A 26,126-nucleotide genomic window follows, 5' to 3' on the forward strand; every position below is an offset into this window, starting at 1 on the left:
ACCAGGCACCCCTCTCATTTTTTATAGTAGCTGCCCCAATAGGTGTGAGGTAGTATCTCATGGCAGGATATATATTTAAGTGCTTATTTATTTGAGAGAGAGCGTGTGCAGGGGAGGGGCAGAGACAGGGAGAGGAAAAGAGAGAGAACCCCAAGCAGGCTCCATGCTGTCACTGCAGAGCCCAACATGGGGCTTGAGCTCACGAAGCTTGAGATCATGCCCCGAACCGAAATCAAGAGTTGGCCACAACCGACTGAGCCACTCAGGTGCCCCTAGGGTATCTTTAAAGAGTTTGGGAGACAGTTGGGAAATATGACAAGATAAAATCCAACTGAATATTAGGATATTTAGAAGATCGAATGTTGTGTATTCAGTAGTGATCTTAGCTAGAGAAGTGAACTTGGATTCCCATGTCCTTTACTTGAGGAAATATATCCATGGTGGGATTTTCACCATTTCTACGATAGCAGAGGAGAGTGGGGGAGAATAACCTGAGTCTTTTTTATGTTTATGAATCAAAAAAAACAGAATAAAAAGAGGGGGGTGGACAATCCCTCAATCACATAGAACAATTAAAACATATCCCTATTGGTAACTGCTAGATTTGAGAATCCAAAAAATTTGAATGAGTTTCAATAGACAATATACTCATCCCTGTGTCAAAAAAAAAAAAAAAAAAAAGAAAGAAAGAAAGGAAAAAAAAAAAAAAGCTCTATGCAGAACTCTATGCCCAACAGGGGACTCAAACTCACAGCCCCAAGTTATGAGATCAAGAGTCCCGTGCTCCACTGACTGAGCCAGCCAGGCGCCCCTTAAATTTTTCCTAAATCAGCGCGACTGCACATAAACTTTGTTTAAACCCAAAGCCTGATTTATGGCGCACCAAGCATACATTTTACATCTGCTTTGTAAATGAGTGGCCTAAAGCAAAACCATCTCGTCCTTAACACCAATGCTCCTCCTTCTTGCATTTCTTGGCGTTAAAACTCGTCATTCCTGCCTATATGCTAATCTAGAGTCTTTGGGCTTTCATAAGACGTACAAAAAAGTATATAATCCTGTAAAAACTGTTAATTGTCTACAGCACTGTCTTCCCTGTGAAGATTGTTGGTTTGGGCCAGCTGGCCTAAATTGGGCTGGAATAAAACTTTCTTTCTTACAGAGATTTTTTTTTTTTTTTTAATTCTAAATGTTTATTTAGAGAGAGGGAGAGGGAGAGAGAGAATCCCAAACAGGCTCTGTGCTGGCAGCATGGAACCCGATGCCTTGACATCATGAGCTGAGCCGAAATCAAGAGTCGGTTGCTTAATGGACTGAGCCACACAGGAGCCCCTCTTCTAGACTCTAAAAGGTTTATTCATTTTGCATCAATACCACAAACTCTCAAAACTATAGGATATTTTGTAATAAGACAGATAATGTTTATCCTCTTTCAAATAATGGTATCTGGAAAACTGTACTTTCAGATTTTTAAAAATTGAACACCTAAGTAATAGTTGCTATTTATTTTGATAACTAGTTTTTGTATATGAAAAGGTAAGAAAATTCTGGTTCAGACTTCTGGTATTTATTTAATGAAAAAAATCTCTGGAGGAAATAAGTTAGCTGCAAATTTACATATTAAAAGTTCACTGGACATATCAATCCTACAAGTCCAATTCAAGACTTTTAAAAAAGATACAGCGTAAGCCCAAAAAAGGGCAGAAATGAGATTTATATTGAATATAATGAAAAGTAGAATAAAACTAATGTCTTATCAAAATTGATACAGCAGGTAAATCTTTTAAAATATTGACTAAAGATAGGCACATGAACAATACTAATTAAACTATATTTATTAGTATTAGTACTTATGAATACTAATTACAGTAAGACTATTGATAAGAGATTTTCAAAACCTGTAGGAATTACTGTGAACAACTTTATCTTTACTAATTTGAGAACTGAGAATAGTTTCCGTGCAGATAGATCACTAAAATGGAATTAAGAATTAGAAATCAGAAAAGCATCCATAACTTGAAAACTTTGAATATTCAACAGGACTCTGATCACCTTCCAGGGAACTTTCCCACTTTTTCAAGGTATTTATTCACAGTTCTCCCCACTTACAGACAAAATTTTTTCAGAACAGAAGCAAACATATAAAAAAAAAAAAAATGTAGTATTGCTAGTATATCCTTCATCTTAGGATATCAAAGAGAAAGCAGTTTGACTTCTGGAATGCGGTGCAAAATGAATCATTAGAATATGCACTATGGCTAAAAAGGTTTTACTCTAGTAATGCCTGCATTTTAATATACTGTGGTATATACACCCAATGATGTGATTACGTCTCCATTATGCTAGTAACTTCAGAAAAGCACTTTAAACATTTAAACACTATTATATTTAAACTATAAATGTGTGTTCAGTACATAACATGAGGAGGAAAGTTAATCTGATCTATAGTATCCATCTACAATGAATACAGAACTTTGACAGCCAAATGTCAGAAGCATTTCTGTTATGATCAGGAGTAAAGAATTGAGAACTGAACCCTGTATATCACCACTTCTACTCAAGATTATACTGGAATTTCGGGCACCTGGATGGCTCAGTCAGTTGAGTGACTCTTGATCTCAGCTCATGTCTTGATCACAGGGTCATGAGTTCAAGCCCTGCATTGGGCTCACTGTTGGGCATGAAGCCTACTTAAAAAAAAAAAAAAAGAATATACTGGAATTTGTAGCCATTTATAGCCAGTTGGCCAGAAGTACAAGAGGCCCAGGACTTGTGATTGGCATCTGAAGTGGCGGCAGTGTTGTGAGACTGAGTCGTTAATCTCTGTGGTCTGTGGAAATTCCCAGTTGGCTTCAGAACTGAATTAATTGTAAGACACCCAGTTGGTGTCCAGAGAGCTGGAGAATTGGTTGGTGTAGGGAAAACCTCACACGTTTGGTCTCAGAAGTGCTGCGTGAAACAGCTCACCTTATTGTTGATAATTAAAATGATCTTATGTGTGGTGGTTGCTAAATATACATGAAGAGAGGCACCTGGTTGGCTCAGTGGTAGAGCATGCAACTTGAACTCAGGGTGGTGAGTTCAAGCCCCACGTTGGGCACAGAGATTACTTAAAAAAAATAATGAACAAATGAACAAACATGAAGAGAGGAATAGACAGAAATGGTACCAAGGGATTTTCTGATGGTTTGTTCATTTGTCTTCATGAATTTTAATGTTTTTGTTTATCTACTTATTTATTTTGAGAGAAAGAGAGACTGTAAGGGGTAGAGAGGCAGAGAGAGAGGGACAGAGAATCCCAAGCAGACTCCGTGCTGCCAGCTGCAGAGCCCGACGTGGGGCTCGAACCCACAAACTGCAAAATCATGACCTGAGCCAAAACCAAGAGTTGGTCGCTTAACCAAGTGAGCCACTCAGGTGCCCCATGAATTTTAATTTTTATGTGGAGCAACCAATGGGCCCTTTAGGAGTGGAAGACTTGGTGCTACAAGGAACTCTTGAAACACAGGCTCCAGCCACAAAAACTCCACAAACCCACTTACCAACCTGTACGTCCTTTGCACCCTTTTATCTGCATCTGTGCCTAGAAATAGGCAGGAGGGCCCCCCAATGCCCAAACCCATTCTCCTCATAGCAGTTCTGAGGAAGAACGTGATGAGGCAAAGGGGAGGGGTGAGAGAGCCAAATTCCCTTAAGAGGCTGTTTCAGAGGGAAGAAAAGTATCTTAATGTATTTACGGTCAACTGATGTGCAAACAAGGATGCCAACAACCCACCATGGGGAAACGAATAGTCTCTTCAACAAACGGTGCCGGGAAAATTGGATGTCCATCCCTATGCAGAAGTTGAAAGTGGACTTTTGTCTCACATCACACTTAAAAATCAACTAAAAAATGTGTCAACAACTTAAGTGTAAAACCTGAAACCTAGAAGAAAACAGGAGAAAGCTTCTTGACATTGGCCTATGGAATGATTTTTGAGTTTGACCCCAACAGCATGGGGAGGCAGGAGGGAACAAAGCTAAAATGGGCAAGCGTGACCACATCAAACTACAAGGGACAAACTTCTTTCTGCACAGCAGAAGAAGCCATCAAGAGTGAAAAGACAATCTATGCAATGGGAGAAAATATTTGCAAACTATGTATCTGAAAGGATGTTAATATTCAAAATATATACGGAACTCAACATACCAAGGGAAACTTCCTCAACTCAATATAAGAACAGCTACAAAATTACCGTACAGCAAACATCAATCTTAAGGGTGAAAGAGTGAATAGTTCTCCCAGACTGGAGATAAGGGGGTCCTCTGTTCCCACTGCTAGTCAACGTACTATAAGTTAGAGCCAATGAAATAAGGAAAGAAAAGTGATGTAGACCAGAAAGGAAGGTTTAATAATGTACCCATCAACAGAAGGTATTGCAGTTGCAGTAAGATGAATGCCTCCCCACGCCTCTCACCCCCCACCAAAAGGATAGCCCTCATCCCTATAACCTGTGAGGGTTACATTCTATGTCAAAAGAGAGTTTGCAAAAAGAGTTTGTCCTTCTGCCCTAGTTAAGGATCCTGAGATGCAAGATGATCCTAGATTACCTGGCAAACATGATATAATCAGGAGGGTGTGATAAGAAGGATATAAGTGGAGTTGGAGACACAGAGAAGTCGTTGCTCTGATAGAAGCAGGATGGGGACAGATGTTAAGATGCTACCTTAGAGGAAGTGGGCTATCAGGCAAGGCAATTAAGCAGTCTCCAGAACTTGGAAAGTGCAAGGAAACAAATTCCTCCCTGGAATATCAAGAAGGCTAACAGTGCTGTGGATCCATTCTAGACACCTTATGTGGAGAAGTAAAAGAGAATAAATTTTATTGTTTTAATTCACTTAGTTTGGGGTAACTTTTTACAGCCACATTAGGAAGCTAGCGAAATGGTGTACACAGAAAAGCCCAAAGAGGGACTCCTGGGTGGCTCAGTCGGTTAGGCGTCTGACTTGGGCTCAGGTCATGATCTGGCGGTTTGTGAGTTCGAGTCCCACATCAGGCTCTGTGCTGACAGCTCAGAGCCTGAAGCCTGCTTCAGATTCTGTGTCTCCCTCTCTCTCTCTCTGCCCCTCCCCTGGTCATGCTCTGTCTTTGTCTCAAAAATGAACAAACATTTAAAAAAAAAAAAAAAAGAAAAAAGCCCAGAGAAGCTACAAATCTCTAAAGTGAGATTAGTAAATTCTTTTTTTTAAGTTTATTTATTTACTTTTTTAGTAATTTCTACACCCAAAGTGGGGCTCAAACTCATGCCCTGGAGATCAAGAGTTGCATGCTCTTTAACTGAGCCAGCCAGGCGCCCTGTAAGATTAGTAAATTCTAGATATTCAAGATCGACATTAAAAAAATCTATATTACTTCAATGCAGTAGCAGTTAACACATGGAAACTGAAATTAAAAATACAATTATGTGTACAATTGCTCAAAAAGGAAAAAGTACACACATATGTTAATCTAACAAAAACATTAACAGGATTTTTATGCTAAAATCTATAAAAGTTTACACAAATAGAGACCTACCACAGCCATTTACTGGAAGATACAACATAGAAATGATGTCAAACGATTACAAATTGATAGATTAATGTAATTTCTATCAAGGTATTTTCTACAATACAAACAAGATTATTCTAAAATTTATAAAGAAAGGCAAAGGAACTAGAATAGCTAGAGCATCTGAAAAAGAATAAAGTGGTCAGAATCTTCATGCAAGATTTCTAATATAGTAAAAAGTAATCAAAACTACATTGTATTCGTGGAGTGAGACACAAATAAATCAATGGAAAAGAACAGAGAACCCAGAAATGGCCCCACACAAGTACTTCCAATTGAACTCGGACAAAGGTACCAAGGAAACTAAGAGAATTTAAAAAAAACAAAAAAAACTCCACAAAAACTTCATACCTGTACTAATATTAGCTCAAAAATGATCATAGCTTTAAATGTGAAATGTAAAACAATAATACTTTAAACCAGAAAAGATTCCATGGAACATTATCCTCAGTATCCATATACCTTTGCTCTATCTCTGTGTTATCTATCTTCCCATCTGGAGTTTTAACACATTTTGACTTTATTCTGTGGTATTTTGAAAAAAAAAAAACAATTATCCTGTGGTGTGTACTATTTCGGTATCTCACTTTAGAGAACTTGAGATTTCATTATTTTATTCCTCATAGAAACTCTCTGAGGGCGCCTGGGTGGCTCAGTCGGTTGAGCGTCCGACTTCGGCTCAGGTCACACAGTCTTGCGGTCCGTGGGTTCGAGCCCCGCGTCGGGCTCTGTGCTGACAGCTCAGTGCCTGGAGCCTGCTTCAGATTCCGTGTCTCCCTTTCACTCTGCCCCTCCCCCACTCACGCTCTGTCATCAAAGACATCAAAGGCAGGATGTTTGAAAAAAGGCCCTCTCAGATTCATTACATTTGTAAGGCTGCTCTCCGGTGTGGGCCCTGTGATGTTCTGTAGGTTTGATCCATGGGTAGAAGCCTTAGCATGCACATTACATTAATGTGGTTTTATCAGAGATGTAGATCCCGATGTCCAGTGAGTTGCGAAGCCTGTGTAAGTCCTCTGCCGCACACGTTCCATTTATGTGATTTCTCTTTAGTGTGGGCTCTCTGATGCCGACTCATGCTTGAACTTCAAATCAAATGCGTTGTCACACTCCCTACGTTCGTCAGATTACTCCCCGGTATGAATTCTCTGATGGCTCACAAGGCTTGAATTCTGAGTGAAGACCTTGCCACAATGACTACACTTATAAGGTTTCTCTCCAGTATGGATCATCTGGTGTCTAGTGAGGTTGGAGCGTTGAATGAACGATCTGCCACACTGATCACACTGGTAAGGTTTCTCGCCAGTATGAATTCTCCGATGACTAGGCAGGCTTGAACTCTGACTGAAGACCTTGCCGCATTCATTACATTTGTAAGGTTTCTCTCTGGTATGGATCACCTGGTGGTAAGTAAGGCTCGACAGCATAGTAAAGGCTCTGCCACACTCATGGCACTGGTAAGGCTTCTCTCCAGAATGAGTCCTGCGATGACGCGCAAGGTGTGAATCGTAACTGAAGACCTTCCCGCATTCGTCACACTTGTAATGTTTCTCTCCCGTGTGGATTATTTGATGTCTAGTGAGATGTGAGCTCTGATTAAAGGCTTTGCCACACTCGTTACATTTGTAGGGTTTCACACCGGTATGGATTACCTGGTGGTTAGTGAGCTGTGAGCCGTAGGTAAAGGCTTTGCCACATTCGTTGCACTTGTAAGGCTTCTCTCCCGTGTGAATTCTTCGGTGACTCACCAGGCCTGAGCTCTGACTGAAGACCTTGCCACACTCATTACACTTGTAAGGCTTCTCTCCCGTATGGATCACCTGATGGCTCGTAAGACCTGAACACTCACTGAAGGCCCTGCCACACTCATTGCAGTGGTAAGGTTTCTCTCCGGTGTGAATTCTGTGATGACGTACGAGGTGCGAGTTGCGACTGAAGACCTTCCCACATATGTCACATTTATACGGTTTCTCTCCTGTCTGGATTACCTGACGTCTAGTGGGGTGTAGACCGGGATTCACTGCTTTGTCACACTCCTCACGTGTGTAAGGTTCTTCCCTGATGCGCGCTTTCTGGTCTTGTGTGAGTGATGAAGAACGCAAGGGATCATTCCCACGTTCATTAGAGATGTTGGTCGGGACTCTTGGAAGAATTGTGTGAAGTAGTGAAACTGAGGCACTATCGTTGACAGACCTCGCCACTTGGTGACATTCGTAAATTTTCCCTTCAGTCTGAAGTATCTGCACGCCAGCCAGACGTGACTGAAAGCTTAGTCCAGACCTGTCTTCAATCGGCTCATTCCCTGCGTCTCTTCTACCAGTCAGGTTTTTGTTAAGGGTCACGAGCACACCTTCGTAATTTCTTTCACCGCCTCTCCGCTGACACTCAGAGTCGTGAAAACTTTTCTGGATTTCTCTGAAGCCACAATCTTCGGTGTCACGGCTTTCATGTCTTTCCAATATAACTGTCTGCAATACTTCCCCTGTATTACTGTTTTCTTTTGGTGGCAGTTCCTTGATCACACATTTGGGAGAGAGAGCTACGAGATATAAAGAACCACAGGTTTCCAATTAATTACAGAAAAATCTCATATTGAAAACCATATTACAGCAAAAGTACTACATATATTGATCAGTTATGAACTGTTGCAACCATGACTTTCAATTTTTAGGAACACAAAAGGTACAGGATTCTTTAATATAAAAGGGTAATTACATGTAATTCCAATTGATTTTAAAGCCTACTTTAAATAGTCAATGTTGGGGCACCTGGGTGGCCTAGTCGGTTAAGTGTCCGACTTCAGCTCAGGTCATGATCTTGCAGACCGTGGGTTTGAGCACCGCATCGGGCTCTGCGATGACAGCTCAGAGCCCGGAGCCTGCTTCGGACTCTGTGTCTCCCTCTCTCTTTGCCCCTCCCCCCACTCATGCTCTGTCTCTCTCCATCTCTCAAAAATGAACAAACACTAAAAAAAAAAATTAAATAATCAATGGCAAAAAAAAAAAAAAAAATCACAGTATGCAAACTTACGTTAGCCCTGAAAAGAGGGGGATTTTCTCATCATGTTCTGAAATGGCACACCATTACCTGCCAATTTTTCACAGAAAATCTATGGTTGCTTCATGTTTGAAGAGATAAAAGTACTGTCCATATTTACTGCGTCTTTATTGGGCACTAATTCTAAAGCACAGCATGATATCCTCTAATGGTAAATAATCCAGAACAAACTTATCTAACGAGTAATCTAAATTTTTTTTAACATTTATTTATTTTTGAGAGATGAGAGAGACAGAGCATGAGCAGGGAGGGGCAGAGAAAGAGACACAGAATCCAAAGCAGGCTCCAGGCTCCGAGCTGTCAGCACAGAGCCTGACATGGGGCTCAAACCCACGAACAGTGAGATCATGACCAGAGCCGAAGTCGGATGCTTAACCGACTGAGCCACCGAGGCGTGCTATCTAAATAAATGGCAATTTAGAATTGGAAAACTATAGTAGCACTGGGGAAATGAGGGAGAATTTAATCAATGTTATAAAAATATTTTTCTGAATACCAGTCATGTAACTATATTCCCTCAGAATGGCCATTTTTAACAAGCAGTATAAGTCGGCTATGCTGCACCGTGCATACCAAAAAACCATCATCTGTAAGTCATAACGACAGTTAATAAAACATTCTAGTAACCTAGAGTAAAAGCAGGACTGACTGAAATAATAAGCAACCACAATGATACAAAATTATAGTTTGTGGAATTCTCAACAAATCTCTCTTGGGAGAGAGAAAAAAAAAAGCAAGGGCTTCTATTCCAGAACCAGCATACAATATGAAAACTGGAATTTATGTTAAGACCACTCATTTTTGAAGTATCTAGTCAGGGAAATACTTAACATAATTGGGAAAAGAAGTCAGAAATCACAATTGTGACTTTTTTTTTAAGTGATCTCTCTGCCCAACAGGGAGTTCAAACTCACAACCCCGAGATCAAGAGTCACATGCTCTACCGACTGCACCAGGCAGGCACCCCATAAAGCACAATTATGAGTTGCGGCCTGCACTTATGTAACAGCTAATCAATTCCCTATCTGTGTAGTAGTCTTTAATTTTTTAGTTCACTGGCCACAAAGTATACGTAATAATGAGTCTGTGCGTGAAAATCTTATTAATGAAGGCCAGATCAAACAATGTTTGGACAGAACTGTAGAATAAAAACATACAAAATATAGTGCAGGCTGCATGGCCTGAATGTTTGTGTCCACCCCAATATGATGGGGTTGGAGGTGGGGTCTTTGGCAGGTAACCAGGTCATGAGGGTGCAGGGTCGCGAATGGGATTAGGGCCGTTACAAGAAGAGATATGAGAGCTTGCTGCCTTACTCCTTCCATCATGCAAGGACACGGCAAGAAGGCAGTGCTCTAAACCAGAAGAAGGCTCATCAGGAACTGAACTGACTAGCACCAAGATCTTGGACTTGCCAGACTCCAGAACTGTGAGAAATAAATTTCTATTAGTTAAGCCATCTGGTTTTGGTACTTGCTACGGCAGGCTGAGCCAAGGCACAGACAAAAGACCATCTGATCAAAATCATGACCGAAGGTTGCCGTATCTTACAAAAGTCAAGGAATTTCTGAGACTTTACTATAAAACACGGAATAGCTTTACAAATCAAAACCACAAAGAGATACCACCCTACACCTGTCAGAATGGCTAACATTAACAACTCAGGCAACAACAGATGTTGGTGAGGATGCGGAGAAAGAGGATCTCTTTGGCACTGTTGGTGGCAATGCAAGCTGGTGCAGCCACTCTGGAAAACAGTATGGTGGTTCCTCGTAAAATTTAAAATAGAACTACCCTACGACCCAGCAATTGCACTACTAGGCATTTATCCACAGGATACAGATGTGCTGTTTCGAAGGGACACATGCACCCCCATGTTTATAGCAGCACTATCAACAATAGCCAAAGCATGGAAAGAGCCCAAATGTCCATCGATCGATGAATGGATAAAGAAGATGTGGTGTATGTATATACACATACACACACACACACACACACACACACACACACAATGGAGTATTACTCAACAATCAAAAAGAATGAAATCTTGCCATTTGCAACTACGTGGATGGAACTGGAGGGTATTATGCTAAGTGAAATTAGTCAGAGAAAGACAAAAATCATATGCCTTCACTCATAGGAAGACTTTAAGAGACAAAACAGATGAACCTAAGGGAAGGGAAACAAAAATAATATAAAAACAGGGAGGGGGACAAAACAGAAGAGACTCATAAATATGGAGAACAAACTGAGGGTTACGGGAGGGGCTGTGGGAGAGGAGATGGGATAAATGGGTAAGGGGCATTAAGGAATGTACTCCTGAAATCATTGTTTCACTATATGCTAACTAATCTGGATGTAAATTTTAAAAAATTAAAAATAAAATAAAAAAAAATAAAACGGAATATCTTAAGCCTTCTAATAGCACTGACATGGCTAAAAGCCTTGAAGTACATCACCACCACTTTTTAAATAGGGACAGTAGGCACATGGGGTTTGTGTTTCTAACCCTTATTCATAGAGAAAGTAAGTATGAGAAACAGGATTTGACCTGGGCCTGCGGGTTCAGACAAAGTGTGCTCATGCATAAACACCTGCAAATCACCGTCAAGATCAGGAGCTTCGACATAAACACGTTGAGGGAGACACCAGAGCTGTGTTGTGCTAACAGTGTTACCTAGCCACCCTGAGTACCCTGTCACCCCCGCGATAAGGATTTCTGGAGTGTCCTGAAACAGCGATACAGTGGATAAGCAGGGATCTTTCTTTTTTTTTTCTTTTAATTTTTTTTTTTCAACGTTTATTTATTTTTGGGACAGAGAGAGACAGAGCATGAATGGGGGAGGGGCAGAGAGAGAGGGAGACACAGAATCGGAAACAGGCTCCAGGCTCTGAGGCATCAGCCCAGAGCCCGACGCGGGGCTCGAACTCACGGACCGCGAGATCGTGACCTGGCTGAAGTCGGACGCTTAACCGACTGCGCCACCCAGGCGCCCCAGCAGGGATCTTTCTTAACGTGGTAAGTAGTGTGGCTGGTGAGGGGGGCCTGCGGGAATCAGGGTGTTCAAGTTCTACACAATTCATAAGCTAGTAAGGAACGGTGTGGTCCATCCAGATCGAGGTACCGTGTGAGGGAAGGCCAGAAAGAAGGAAGGTCAGGAGCGGAGGGCAGGAGGTAATGAGCACATGAGAGAAGCGATGGTATTTGCCAATCCACGGAGGGGTAAATGCACCAGGGCAGTCAGAATTCCAACCTTGGGAAAAGAGAAGGGACTGACGTGGCAAACACCATCATGCTGTCCCACGATGGAATTATAGGAATTAACTGTAGGAATTATAGTGTGGGTGTGTGGCCAAAATGTAAGACGGGTAACAGGGAGGGAGTGTGGAGTCCAGGCAAGAAGCCATGCTTAGAAAACAGAGTAGGATGGGTGGCTGCTGAGGGGGGAGACATAGGGGACATGGGGTAAGGTTGGTAAAAGGGGACAAAATTTCAGCCACGTGGTGAACAAGGTCTGCGGAGCTAACGTATCACATGGTGACTACAGTTGGTAATATCGTGTAATTGAAATTTGCTAAGAGAATAGAACTTAAGTGTCCTCACCAAAAATTTTTTTAAAAAGTAAGTATGTGACATAACGTGTGTTAATTAACTTGATTATGGAAATCCTTTCACAATGTATATGTATGTCAAATCACTACAGTGTACCCTTTCAACATATTACAATTTTCTTTGCCAGTTATACCTCAGTAGAGCTAAAAAACAAAAAATTCATCCTCTGACTGCCTCCTCTGAATACTTACAGAACAGTTTACACGAGGATCTCGGTCTCTTGTAAGAACCAGTGAATCAACAGCACAGGGGGAGAAAAAAAAGGAATTGGGTATTTTAAGCTTTTCATAAGGTTTTATGCATACTTAAGTTCTGGCAGCATGCCTGATTAAGTGTGCAAATCATCTGACAAAAGTGTAAGTGTGAAGTCCAGATGCCACGTCATGAGGCTTTTCGTATCTGAGGCAACAGGGCTTCAATCTCAGCAAGTAAGACAGGGGCTCCAAGGGGGAGAATGCAGACACACAAGGGCAGATCTCCACTTCTGGAGGGAAATTTTCCTCACCCAAGGAGACCAGGTTCCTGTAGTTCTCCAGCATCACATCCCTGTACAAGGCCCTCTGAGCGGGGTCCAGGCACTCCCACTCCTCCTGAGAGAACTCTATGGCCACATCCCTGAAGGTCAACCATCCCTGAAATGAGAACACATTTCACCAAGGAGCTACGGGGAGACTTATCTGCACACAAAACAGAAAGACGAGAAATGTGTAAGGATCAATTCAGATGAAGTAGGTTTTCTTACAGATCTATGTAAGGTATTTCTGAGCAAGTTATGTGTCCCCAATTTTGGCTTATTACACGTTCCCATAAGAGGTTAGGATGGCCTCTAAATCAATATGGCTTTTTTCATTTTTGTGGACAATATAAAAAATATAAAAACAGAAAATCAGGGGTGCCCGTTGGGAGCATGCGACTCTTGATTTTGGGGTTGTGAGTTTGAGCCCCATGTTGGGTACAGAGATTACTAAAAAAAAAAAAATAATATTATTAATAATAATAAACTTAAAAAAAAAAATAGGGCGCCTGGGTGGCTCAGTTGGTTAAACACCAGGCTTCAGCTCAGGTCATGATCTTGTAGTTCATGAGTTCGAACCCCACGTCGGGCTATGTGCTGACAGCTCAGAGCCTGGAGCCTCCTTTGGATTCTGTGTCTCCCTCTCTGTTCCTCCCCCATTTGTGCCCTCCCTCCCTCCCTCTCTCTCTCTCAAAAATAAATAAAGATTAAATTTTTTTTTTTAAATAGAAAATCAATACAAGGTTATCTAGAAGTGTTATCCATCATGTTGTGATATCTATCAATGTCACAATGAGTGATATTCAATATCTAGATGAGCAAAGGCATGAGTGTTATCTTCAGAGAAGACAATACCCATGATGGCTTTAGAGGAAGGCCACGGTGAGTAAAGGCTCTTGAAGACTTCCCACGTGCTAGCCATCATGCTAAATGCTTTCCACACACTAACTCCCATTGACCTCAACATCACTCATCATAGACAGATCTGTTCCCATCTTACCGAGGAGACAACTGTATCACACACATTCCCCGAAGCCTGCCCAAGGTCAAATGCTCTAAGAAATGGCAGAAAAAGCTCCAGAACCCAGATATTTAGGCTTTGGAACTGAACCTAAACAATGAAACATATATACCAGATAGCATGAAAAGAATGTTGAGAGGGGGATTCCTGAAACAACTAGAGACAAGTTTAAGGCTAACAGCATGGTCCTTGTATCTGTGCACACACACGCACATGCACACAAATGTCACTCTTGTGCTATTTAACTCATTAATGTGATAGTGTAGAAAACATGTAAAGCCATGCAAATACTTCAGATTTAACTTCAAAAATTCATAAACTTATTTATGAAGTAATAATGTCTGTAAATACCACAGGCTTGTGCGTCCCTGCACACGCACACGTGCACGCACACACACACACACACACACACGCACACACACACACACATTCAAATTTACTGAAGTAAGAGGAGTCGACTCTCCACGACACAAAGGGCCCTCCTCATAGGCTCCGGTCCCTGGGTCACGATGAGCTGGAATCTAAGTGCAGAGGAAAGGGACGGGGGTGGGGGGGAAGGCCTGGGGGAGTGTGGACAAACACTTCAGACTCAGACAAGGTTGGCAAGTCCAAGAAGGGCCTTGCAGGAATGAGAGACAGGAAATCGACCCAGGATAGGACTTCACCTGACAGACGGCCATTCCCGACTCCTTTCCTTTGCTCTTCCTCCCTTTCCAGGATTCTTCCTCAGGCAGGATCAGGCTTGGGAATTCAATCCTAAGTGGCAAGAAAACGCAGCTTAATGCTTTGAGTCAGTCTGGGTCCTTCCCGTCCTGCAGCCTCACACGGGAAGGCCTCTCCGTGTGAAAACACGGGGGGTGCCCCAGGACAGTGGACTCCTCCAGAGGCCAGCAAGTGACCTTCCCACCCCTTCTTCTTCAGAACCGGCTCCTGCCCTGGTGAAGCCCCCCCCCCCCCACGGCATCAGTGGGGACCTGGGCAGGACCTGACCCTCCCTGCAGGTCACAGGCCCACCCCGATCACACCCCACGCAGAGCGGGGGCCCCCTCACCTCTCCGTGAGTCAGGAGCTGATGTCAGCCTCAGACATGTAGCACCACAGCCTTGGTGCTCAGCGCTGGAGACACATCAGAAACCCCCCAGGCACTTTAACTAGGACTGAGATCAGGCCCTGTCTCCCCTTGGCCATTTGAAGGGACTCTCCGGGAGGGGGTCCGAGAGGCTCCGCTGAGAAGGTGGCATCAGAACGAGGACCCAGGGGAGGGAGCGTGTTTGCCACCCACCTCTGAAGGGCCACACAGTTCCGGGCAGAGGGACAGGCCCCGGGAGGCCCTCAGGCAGGAGCAAGCCTGGCCCCAGGAGAGGGGAAGAGGCCTGCGTGGCAGCAGTGGGGTGAGGAGACCAGCAGGGGAGGAGGACAGACAGGCACCTGGGGAGGCAGATCCGGAAGGGTGTGTCTTCTAACATTTGCCCCCATGTCTTGAAAGAAACGTTATGTTCCTCCTCTCATTTGAAGCAAACATCAGATTTTTTTCATCATACACAAATATTTACAAATAATGTAGTATCTCATATTTAGAATTATGCCAAGCTGTTCACTAAGCCCCAGGAAGTAGAGGGTTGCCCTTAACCAAAATGTGGAGGGTGCAGGGGGAGGGTGACTGGGGGAGGCCGAGTCAGTTCTGGACAAGTTAAGATGGATGTGCCCCAGACGTCCTAGCAGAGATGTCGAGGCAGCTGGACACGGGACGGCGTCCAGGGCAGAGGTCTGGTGGAAGCGGAAACCAGGAGACATGCAGATGGTGCTGAGAACGAGGAGATGAAGTGATAAGGAAAGGCAGGGGTGTGGCCAGAGAGAAGAGGTTCAAGGACTCAGCTGCGGGGTGCCCCACACTCGGAGCCCAGGGAGTTCAGCAGACACCAGCAGGGAAGCTAAGAGGTGACCAGTGATCGGGGAAACCAACAGGTAAATAGGGTAGTAAAGCTTAGCGAGATGTCCTCAAACTAAGAAAAAAAGGGTGTTGAGGAAGAGGGAGTGGTCACATGTGCCACCTGCCCCTGACAGGAAAAGCAAAATAAAGACAGGACATTCAATCCTGGACTGAGAAATGGGGTCGCTGTGGCTCTGAAAGACAAAGTCTCAGGGGCACGGTAGCTGTTGAAAGCTTGACCAGGTGGGGTTCATGAGACGAGTGGAGACCAGATTTGAAGACAGTGGAAGCAGGCTTTTAGGGTCTTGTGTCCTGAAAGGGAGCACGGGGTGGGATGCGCATTAAGGAGGCCACTTGTTGTGCTGAGCACCAGGTGTCGTATGTAGGTGATGAATCACTGCATTCTGCTCCTGAAACTAATATTACGCTGCATGTTAACAAACTAGAATTTAAATAAAAACTTGAAACATGAAAAAAAAATGAAAGGGAGTAAGGAAGAGAAGGGCTTACCAGAGGGGAAATTAGTTAATAGAGAACGCTTTGTTATTTAAATTTTTTTTTTTTCCAACGTTTATTTATTTTCGGGACAGAGAGAGACAGAGCATGAACGGGGGAGGGGCAGAGAGAGAGGGAAACACAGAATCGGAAACAGGCTCCAGGCTCTGAGCCATCAGCCCAGAGCCAGACGCGGGGCTCGAACTCACGGACCGCGAGATCGTGACCTGGCTGAAGTCGGACGCTTAACCGACTGCGCCACCCAGGCGCCCCGAAAGCTTTGTTATTTAAAACAATTTTTTTAAGTTTATTTGAAGGGAGGGAGGGAGGGAGAACGAGCGAGCGAGAGAGCACATGAGCAGGGAGGGGCTGGAAGAGAGGGAGAGAAAGAGAAGCCCAAGAAGGTTCTGTACGGTCAGCACAGACCCCAATGTGGGGCTCGAGATCACGACCTAAGATCACGACCTAAGCCGAAGTTGGACGCTTAACCGACTGAGCCACCCAGATGCCCTGAGAATGTTTGGGTTTAAAGATTCAACGAGACAGTGAATAAAAGGCTTTGGGGGGGGGAGGCGTGCACGTGCGTGTGGGAGACGGGTGAAACCACCATCTGCGTGTGCTGACTGAAATTATTTCCTGACGCGTACAAACTCGAGATGGAGTGGAGGAAGGATCCCATCCGGTCCTGAGGCGGTGGGTGGGGCTGGTGACCCGGGAACAGTCTGGCTCAGTAACACACAAAACGACTGCGGTGCAACCTCTCGCATGGCCTTCATTTGGGGGCACTGAAATGCGCAGGGGTATTGTTTGCCCTTGGAAGAGTCTTCATCGTGAGGGACAGAGCAGCTGACCAGGTGCAGGGGAGGCACAGAAAGCCAAATCCAGCGCGCCTGGCTGGCTCGGTCAGTAGAACATGCGACTCTTGATCTTGGTTGGGGTCGTGAGTTCGAGCCTCACGCTGGGTGTCGAGATTAAAGAAAAAAAGAGTCAAGATCCTTCACTCAGACCACTCTCCTACCTGTCAACAGATGTCTACAAGGATGCATGAGTCCCCATGAGATCCCAATACCTTCTTAAACATTCAAAATTCTCACTTAGATCTTCCAAAATGCATCTGAATCCTTCTTGACTTGCAACACAGAATAATCCAGAAGGTTCTCTGAGACCTTCCCTCCAAATCCTGTGTGTCAGACGATGATTCTTGCACAGACTCCACACAGGTTACTGTGTGGAACAGATGCTGGGGGGCACCTCTCAGATTCCCCCCAACCCCTAGGACCGAGGCACCAACCAGCTGCGGCCAGAGCTCCCTGTGGCTCGAACAATATCACAGGGGAACGTGCCTCTGCCTAATCCCTCTCCTTTCGTGTCTCCTCAAGTGTCATCAAGTTTCCCAATTAAACCCCAGCTGGCGAATCTCAGCCTCAGCCTCTGGGTCCGGGGGAACCTGGGCCACGACAACGGCTCCCCAGACGGACCCATGCAGCCCCACAACCACCCACAAACCACTTCCAGGCGCTCCCGCGGGAACCGAGACACCCTTTCCCAACAGGTCCACACACCCCTCACCCCACAGCCATGCCCGGGACACGCGCACACACCGTCCCCTGGGCCATCTGGGGGCCCACACGTGCTTCCGCTTCCCTCCCGCACACCCCTCTCGCCTCACTTCCATTTTCCCCATCTTCCCACCTCTCCTCCACACGCGCCTGAGCAAACTGGGCCAAGAGGCACGGGCACCACACCAGTAACGGACACGAGCGCAGAGTGAAGGACACCGGGTCTTCAGTATGGACACCAACGAGGTGGCCCCGCCAGGGAACACTTGGGAGCAAGTGGGGACAACAGGGAGTCCAGTTGAAAAACAGTCAAAGGTTGGCCGGATCCAGTGCGGTGGGACGCGAGAGACAGGCCCCAGATCTCTTCCCAGAGGCCACCAAGGTCTCCCCTCCCCACTCACAGCAAGTTGCAAGAAGCTCTAGTTCTTCGTGGTGCCTATTTTATGTCCCCTGAGGCTCCTGACCTCGTCCTCACCCTTCCTGAAGGGAAAATGAGACTCTTGACTCTGAGCAGATAGCTTCTGGAAGCCAAGCCCCCGCCCAGGATGCAGCCGGTCCCTGGTGACGTGCACAGCCCGGGCCACCTGGGAGCTGGTGAAGGGCAGTGACGCAGCAGGTGAACACGTGGGGACCCCTGGTCTGTAGGGCCTTCCAGGCCCCGGTACGTCCTTCTGCTCTTGAGTAAATAAGCAGCCACAGGAGATTTCGATCCATTAACTGAAATTCCCAGAACAAATACTGGCATGAGCATCACCACCCGCCCGGCCTCCCTGGTCTTCCCCGAGGACTACTCAGCTCTACCACAGGCCCGGCAGCTCAACCCAAGCCCAAAGTGAGGTGCAGCCGCCAGCCTGGGAAGGAGGGGCTTCGTGCTCCCTCCAGCTGAGACAAAACAGTAAAGACTCAATGGAGACGATCCAACCTGTATAACGCGACAGATGACTGGGGAAGGGCACTCGAAGTGTCGGGCTGGAGAGCCTGGAGAGACATCTCTGAGCCTAAACCTGAAGGAGAAAGGGCCAGAGCTGACATGGTTTAGGGACATCAGGTCAGAGCAGAGACGAGGACCTGTGACAGAAAAGGCTGGTGTTTGGGAACAGAGGAAAGGTGATCGTGACTGGGGCACAGCGAACTGTGAGGAGAGGGTAAGGTCCCAGGACGAGGCTGGAGACACTGGCAGGGCCTGACGATTCGGGCTGTGCAGCCACAGTGAGTCTGTATTCTGTCCTGGTGACGATGGAGCCAGCAGAGGGTTCAGTGCCAGGGAGGGACATACTCTGCCGAGAGAGTCACCCCTGCTGCAGAGAGATGGTCTGTGACTCAGAGTCTGTGTCTCTGCCTCCATCCGTGTTTCATTTTTGGAGGACGGGGACCCATTTACAATTCTACTGACATCTGGGCACTCCGTCCAAGAACTGCCACACGAGATATGCATTGTATTCTGCCAATGAATTCAGGGCTCAGTGTTGCTCAAATTCAGTGTCTGTCTAGTCCGTCATCTCCATGTTGAGCTGGGCTCACTGAGGCCCACAAGGGAGTCATGTCACCAAGTTATCCTGAGAGGGTCTGCATTGAGTAAGCAAAACTGGGTACAACTGAATTCTGATAGGGTGGCCTGAAGGGCCCAGTGGGCAGAGTTTGCCCACATCACTCTTCTCTCTTAAAAATTCCAGGACCATCTTTCACATGTCTGGGCTAAGGAAACTTCCATTTCTTCTCTTTTCCTTTATTTTTTTCTTTTTAAATAATCTCTAAGCCCAGTGTTAGGCTTGAACTCATGACCCTGAGATCAAGATTCGCACGCTAGGAGCACTTAGGTGGTTCAGTTGGTTAAGTGTCTGACTTCAACTCAGGTCATGATCTCAACGTTCGTAAGTTCGAGCCCTGTGTCGGGGCTCTGTGCTGACAGCTCAGAGCCTGGAGCCTGCTTCTGTGTCTCCCTGTCTCTCTCTGCCCCTCGCCTGCTCGTGCTGTCTCTTTTGGTCTCTCAAAAATGAATAAAAACACTTAAAAAAAAATTAAAAACAGTCACACGCTCTATCAAATGAGCCAGCCAGGCGCCCTTAGGAAACTTTTATCTCAAGGTATAATCACTGTGTGCTCAGGCACTAAACTCCCCTTATCCAGAACATCACACTAAAACAAAATTCAAAATTTTGAACACATAATGAATTGCTGCTGTAAACACTGCAAGGCGGCCACCTATAGAAACAAGACACGAATTTCCTCATCAGGAACAGATGGGCTCTGTTAGGTGACATTTCCAAGTAAATCAGCCCATTCTTCAATATTTGCAAAAAGCAGGCAAGAGGAACTTGAGGGGAATATCTATTCGGTAGCTCATGGCCCACTGTTTCAAAAGATCACATAAAAGGTAAGAAAACAATATTAAAGTGACAGCTTAAACCAGGTTTTGACTTACATAAGAGATTACTGACATGTTTACGAAGTACACACTGGAACAGTCTAAAATTATACTAGATACTAAAGGAAGTTCTCAATATACATGACAAAGAGAGCTTACAGACCTGTCTGAACCAAACACAATGAACTTAAAAAAAGAAAAGTTAAAAAAACATTTTTTTTTAAACAATGAAGTATGAGACCAAAATTTTTAAAAATGGCAAGGTCATGCTTAGAAAAGAATGCCAGAAACTGTTTATAGGATGCCTTCAAAGCTCACTTCAGAAGTTAATTATTTATAGGAAAGGATAAAGATGTATTTCAAGCTTCAAAAAGGAAAATGATGTAAATATAAGCGAACCAGGAAGAAAAAAGCAAAATCCATTACAAAGAAGCAACAGTTTTCAGTTTTCATGTTCCATAAAAAGGCAGCGTGTGATGATGGCCATTTCTTGCCCCACTTCTATCCTCGGAGCCCAGGCAAAGGGAAGAGGGTGACCCATGACTGAGTGAAGTCTCTGCCTTCCTGGCTGAACAGGGATTGCAAATAGAAGGTATATTCTGAAGCAAATAATTATAAGATGCACAGGCTTTTTAGAAAGGAGTTTTGCAATCCTCACCCTTATCTGCATAATTTATGCTAATTTTAAGTGTATTATATTATAAAGCCATACGTGACGTAACATACTTCATCATCCATATCCAACCAATTCACCATTCATCTGGATTACTTTGCTCACTACTGTCTTTCCTTCTCTCAATATTTATCTCTCCCCCAGCCCCTTTTCTTTTTTTTTTTTTTGGTTTGCTTTTCCATTTTCCCCTTGGGTTTCTGCTCATTCTGTTCCCCTCTCCTGTCCCGCCGTTTCTCTCCTCTGGGTTTCTTCTTGCACGCTTGTTCTGACCCATTAGGTAACCTGTTCCCCTTCTTGTTGCTTTCTCCCCAACCTTTCTGATTGTCCCCAATCTTCATGCATTTCTCTTTCCTCCCCAGCTCCCATCTGCTCTCCCAGTTAAGTGTGCTCTTTCCCTGCTACTCTCCCTCTGTCCCCACTCTCTGGCACCCCCAGCTTGCTGGGCTCCCTCCGGGCTGTTTCTCCCTCCGCTCCTGTGGTCTCCTCCCATTGGCCCCTTCTTTCCTCTCAGCACCACATCGCGCAGGCTGCCAGGACTCCAACTCTTTCGACCTCTCCCTTGGCTCCAAGTGAAGTGCCTTCCCCTTTGTTACCCACGCTCCTGTTGCCCCTCTCTACATTTTGCTCCCCATCATCCCTCTGGAGATTTCCTTTTTACTCTAAATTTCTCAACCTTCTTTTCTCCCACTGCTGCTACTTTGCCATCTGCTTCTGGTTCTCCCTCATTCATTTTTCTGTAATTCTCTCGGTAGGTCTTGTGAAAATAAATAAGGAAACCTCATTTAAAGTGGAGTAGGGAAACCCTGAAGTGGGAGCTCTCTGGCAAGTACCACTCCCTGTACCCTGCTTAACCAGCAGGAAGAACGAACAGAAGAATTACTTTTAACAAGGGAGGTCCTTTTTCACACGGGAATTTCATCTCCTGCTTGTAAGAAAATAAAGGAAGATCCCTTCCCGCCCCACTAACAGACGCACTGACCACCACTTGCAGCCACTGAAAAACCGCCACAACCTTCAACTCTTGTTCTTCTCCAATGAACTTCCGTTTAAAACTCCCCCGGGGGCGCCTGGGTGGCTCAGTCAATTAAGCCTCCGACTCCTTGATTTCAGCTCAGGTCATGATCTCGCAGTTCCTAAGTGTGAGCCCTTCATCAGGCTCTATGCTGACAACACGGAGCCCGCTTGGGATTCTCGGTCTCCCTCTCTGCTCGTCCCCCGCTCGTGCTCTCGCGCACGCGCTCTCTCTTTAAAAAAATAAATAAAAAACAAAAAACCCTCCCCAATTTCCTCCTAAAAATAAGAGCTGACCTTCCCTTTCTCTCCCAACTTGCCAATAATTCACCACTCCATGCATGTTCCGAACTGCAATTCCTCTGCTTCTTCCAGCATAAAATCATTTTGCTGGTAAAATAACTGACTTTTGTTTTTAAGATGGGCAGTCCCTCTCCTCCGGATTCCTCTCACCCAGAAGTGGGGTGTAACAGGATGCCCACCTCCCACAAAAACACATTATCCAGCGCCGGGTGCACGGTCTGTCTCAAGACAGGCCCTTTCTAGTCCTCCCCAGCACAGGTGAGGCCTGGGGAACTAAGAGTAGCCGGCTGAGAAAGACGCCAGGTGAGAGGAAGTGAGCGTGCCTCCGGAGAGGGCTGAGCTCTCCAGAATCTCAGGGCGCAGGTAAGGACCAGCCTCTCCCGAGGGGGCGGCCCGGCGCTGCCCTCTAGGGGCAGAGAGCAGCGAACATCCACCTCGCGAATTCCAAACAAAAAGGGAAGCCCCCGGCCTCCCACGGAGACGTCTGAATTTACTCGGACTGGAGGAGGTGGTGCGGAGATTTTAGCGGCCCCCAGACCCCGGGGACAGAGGAGGGGAGACTGCGAGGGGCGGGTTTAAACAAGAAAGACGAAACTCACACTCCACAGACTGGCCACCGCTCCACGAAACCCGCTTCCGGGTCTGCAGGCAACCGCGCGCGCGCAAAGGGAAGAGGCGGGGCCTGTGCGGGGCGCAGAGTGAAGCCCGGCTGGCGTAAGGTCGGCGGGAGAGGGAGGCGGGGTCTCAGGGACTGGCGGTAACCATAGATACGAGGCATGCGGAGAGGACAGGCGTGGGCGGGGCCGACTCCAGCGCGGGATCTGGGATTCCCTCCCGGGTTTTCGGGGCTTGGGAGTGCTAGAGTCAGCCTGGTCTTCATCCTGGGAAGCGGCACTTTCTATTTCAAGTTAACGTTTCAAACAATTTTAAGGTAAAAGCTTAGAGTTTTGTGGGCGCCACTTATGTTGGAAAGTCAGATGTTTTCCTCTTCACAGCTGAAAACGATTCAAGTCAAAAGCCACGAGTCCCGCAAGAGAGGATGAAGCAACACAGTGATCTTGGGAGCTGGGACCTTGGTGCGGGGTGGATGTGGGCGGTGGCTGGATCCTGGAACACTATTGCAATTAAAGTTAAGTTAAACAACTTAACTGCAAATGGATGCAAACTGGAATGTGAAATGAAGATTCTGCCTGGGCGGAATGTGCAATTTCACAAGTGCACCCAGGCCATCATTTCCGTTTATACTCCCCATTCACCTCGGAGTCAGACTCAACCCTGTGCTGTGTTCCAGAGACTTACCCAGGGACAAGACCTGAGGTGTAGGGCTTGGAGGACTAAGGCATGTGATAATTTATTACTTTTAAAAAAGCAATAACTTTAAAACAAAGATTAAATTACATCGCTCTTTTTATACTTACTATATTGTTCCACACTTGAGATAATTATACTCAAATGCATTCGAGATAAACGTTGTTGACATCACAATATGGGTAAGTCAATAATTTCTAAATATAACGTAATTTCAAATTCACTTTACTATCACTCTGAAGGTGGTTAAAAAGCATGTTTGTTTGTTTGTTTGTTTGTTTAATCTAAACGTGGTAGTGGGTCACCTGGTTGGTTCAGCTGGTAGGGCATGCAACTCTTGATTTTGTGGTGGTGAGTTTTAGCCCCGTGTTGGGTGCAGAGTTACTTTTAAAAAATTGTAGTATATTTCAGTTGTTTTCTTTGTTTTCTTTTTCTCAATGTTCTGGCAGATGTGGATAACAAAGCCTGTACACTATATAGTCCTTAAAAGACATTTCAATTTACTTTCACCTAAAAAATAATTAATTGTGCAATATATCTAAGGGTATTTATTTAGGGTTTTATTTAAACCCTACAAAAAGCAAAACTGGATTTTCAAATTTCTAATAGCCTTGTTTTTGCCCTCAATAATTTTTATGGCAATATCTGTGAATTAACATCTATCATGAAATAAGTGATTCTCTTACATCCCTAGATGTGGAAGATTTCACCACAGAAATGGTAATCAATTGAAATATGATGTTTAGATAGGAAATTAGCATATTTAAAATATTTTCAGGTAAAATGAAAATATCCTGGCATGACCCCAAAGTGGATACATGATGATATGATGATATATTAGTAACATTAAAAAATGTATGGTATCTGGGAGGGATTTTTTTTTAAGATTTAATTTCTTTAAGTTTATTTATTTATTTGGAGAGAGAGAGCACAAGTGGGAGAGGAAGGGGCAGAGAGAGACGGAGAAAGAATCCCAAGCAGTCCCTGGACCATCAGTGCAGAGCCTGATGTGGGACTCCATCTCACGAACCACGAAATCATGACCTGAGCCGAAACCAAGAGTTGGATGCTTAACGGACTGAGCCACCCAGGCATCCCAAGATTTGAGTTTTTTAGAGTAATATTTACACCCAGCGTGGGGCTTGAATTCACAAACCAGAGACCAAGAGTCATACAGCTCCATCGACTGAGCCCCTGGGAGAGATTTTGAGATCTTTAAAAGGTAGATTATTCTGTGATGTGATATGGCTAACTAGTCATTGAAGGGCATTAGAATATGCCATCCCCAAATACACCCTTTTGCTGTAAGGATTATTTTGAACTGCTTATTTTGAGAAACAGGAGACACAGGAGAAGCTCAGAACAGAGTGGAAGTTACCCTTTCATAAGGGGAATTACTTTTAAAGGAAATCTCTACTTGTAAAGGGTGTCTCCTCTATAGAGGAAGAGAAGGATGGCCCTACACAAAAATGTGATCAGAAGCATAAAACTTAATCCTTGTTTACCCAGCTTTCTTGGATAAACTCTTCATAGCTGGCGTTGCCCCATATTTCTTTTGTCTTTAGCTGAAGGTCGTATTTAAGCAGGAGGCTGAGGCTACTTGGGGAGTTACTCATTTTTCCCTGTGTCTCTACCATGTATAGAGGAAGTATACGTGTTACCGAACATCTTTTTTCCCCTGTTAATCTATCTTTTATTACAGGGGTCTCAGCCAAGAGCTCAGAAGAGTAGATGGAAATTATTTTTCCTTGCTTATACTGTGTTGACAAGAAAGAAGTTTCAGTATAGACTTCCATAATCCCAAGCAAAGAAATGAGTTTACAGTGGAACATTTCATTAAACCCATAACAGTAGAGAAGTTAATAATAGGTGAGAGTCATGAATCTATTTGTTTATGAGGAGTTTTATTGCTTATAAAATTGTCAAGAGAGCAAAATAAGTATATTCGCAAGAAGTTACAAAGGATATTTCCTCATCCACAGGAAGGTTTTGACATGTCTCCCTGTGATGTCACTTAAAAACAGATACCACTTGGGGTACCTGGGTGGCTCAGTCAGTTAAGCATCCAACTCTTGATTTCTGCTCAGGTCATGGTCTCACAGTCACGAGATCAAGCCCTGAGTCAGGACTCTGCGCTGAGCATCAAGTCTGCTTAAGATTCTCTCTCTTTCTCTTTTCCTCTGCCCCCCCCCACTTGCACGTGCACACACGCACGCTCTCTGTCTCTCTCTCTCTGTCTCTCAAAAAATAAATAAATAAAACCAGATGCCATTTATTAAAGATTCAAAAATGTGAAAAACACAGGAACTAATTTGACCTGATGAACATATATTAAACCTGGTAACACAAAAATAGAGAATAAATATTTCTTGACATAGATGAATCAACTAAGGGGCACCTGGGTGGCTCAGTCAGTTGAGCGTCTAACTTCAGGTCAGGTCATGATCTTGCGGTTTGTGGGTTTAAGCCCTGTGTCGGGCTCTGTGCTGACAGCTCAAAGCCTGGAGCCTGCTTCAGATTCTGTGTCTCCCTCTCTCTGTCCCCCCCTTCACACTCTGTTTCTCTCTACTTCAAAAATAAATAAACATTAAAAACATTTTTAAAAAAATATGAATCAACTGAAATACTTACCACTGCCAAATTTTTAAAAAATCAAACTTAGGTAAGGACAGGTTTTACTTGAGACAATT

The 26,126-nt window shown here is 44.7% G+C and overlaps 1 protein-coding gene across 1 annotated transcript; it reads right to left on the bottom strand.

Annotated features, from left to right (window-relative positions):
• Positions 1–1,812: 1,812 nt before the first annotated feature.
• On the bottom strand, positions 1,813–22,796 carry LOC123578002 (zinc finger protein 665-like). The gene is made up of 4 exons (XM_045440487.1): positions 22,728–22,796; positions 14,458–14,548; positions 12,763–12,889; positions 1,813–8,126 (listed from the first exon to the last, which is right to left on the bottom strand). Exons 2-4 carry the CDS (start codon positions 14,470–14,472, stop codon positions 6,715–6,717), a joined length of 1,554 nt encoding a protein of 517 aa, XP_045296443.1. The 5' UTR covers positions 14,473–14,548; positions 22,728–22,796; the 3' UTR covers positions 1,813–6,714.
• Between the last annotated feature and the right edge of the window lie 3,330 nt (positions 22,797–26,126).

This window comes from Leopardus geoffroyi, chromosome E2, assembly GCF_018350155.1.
Source record: "Leopardus geoffroyi isolate Oge1 chromosome E2, O.geoffroyi_Oge1_pat1.0, whole genome shotgun sequence".
Lineage (NCBI taxonomy): Eukaryota > Metazoa > Chordata > Mammalia > Carnivora > Felidae > Leopardus > Leopardus geoffroyi.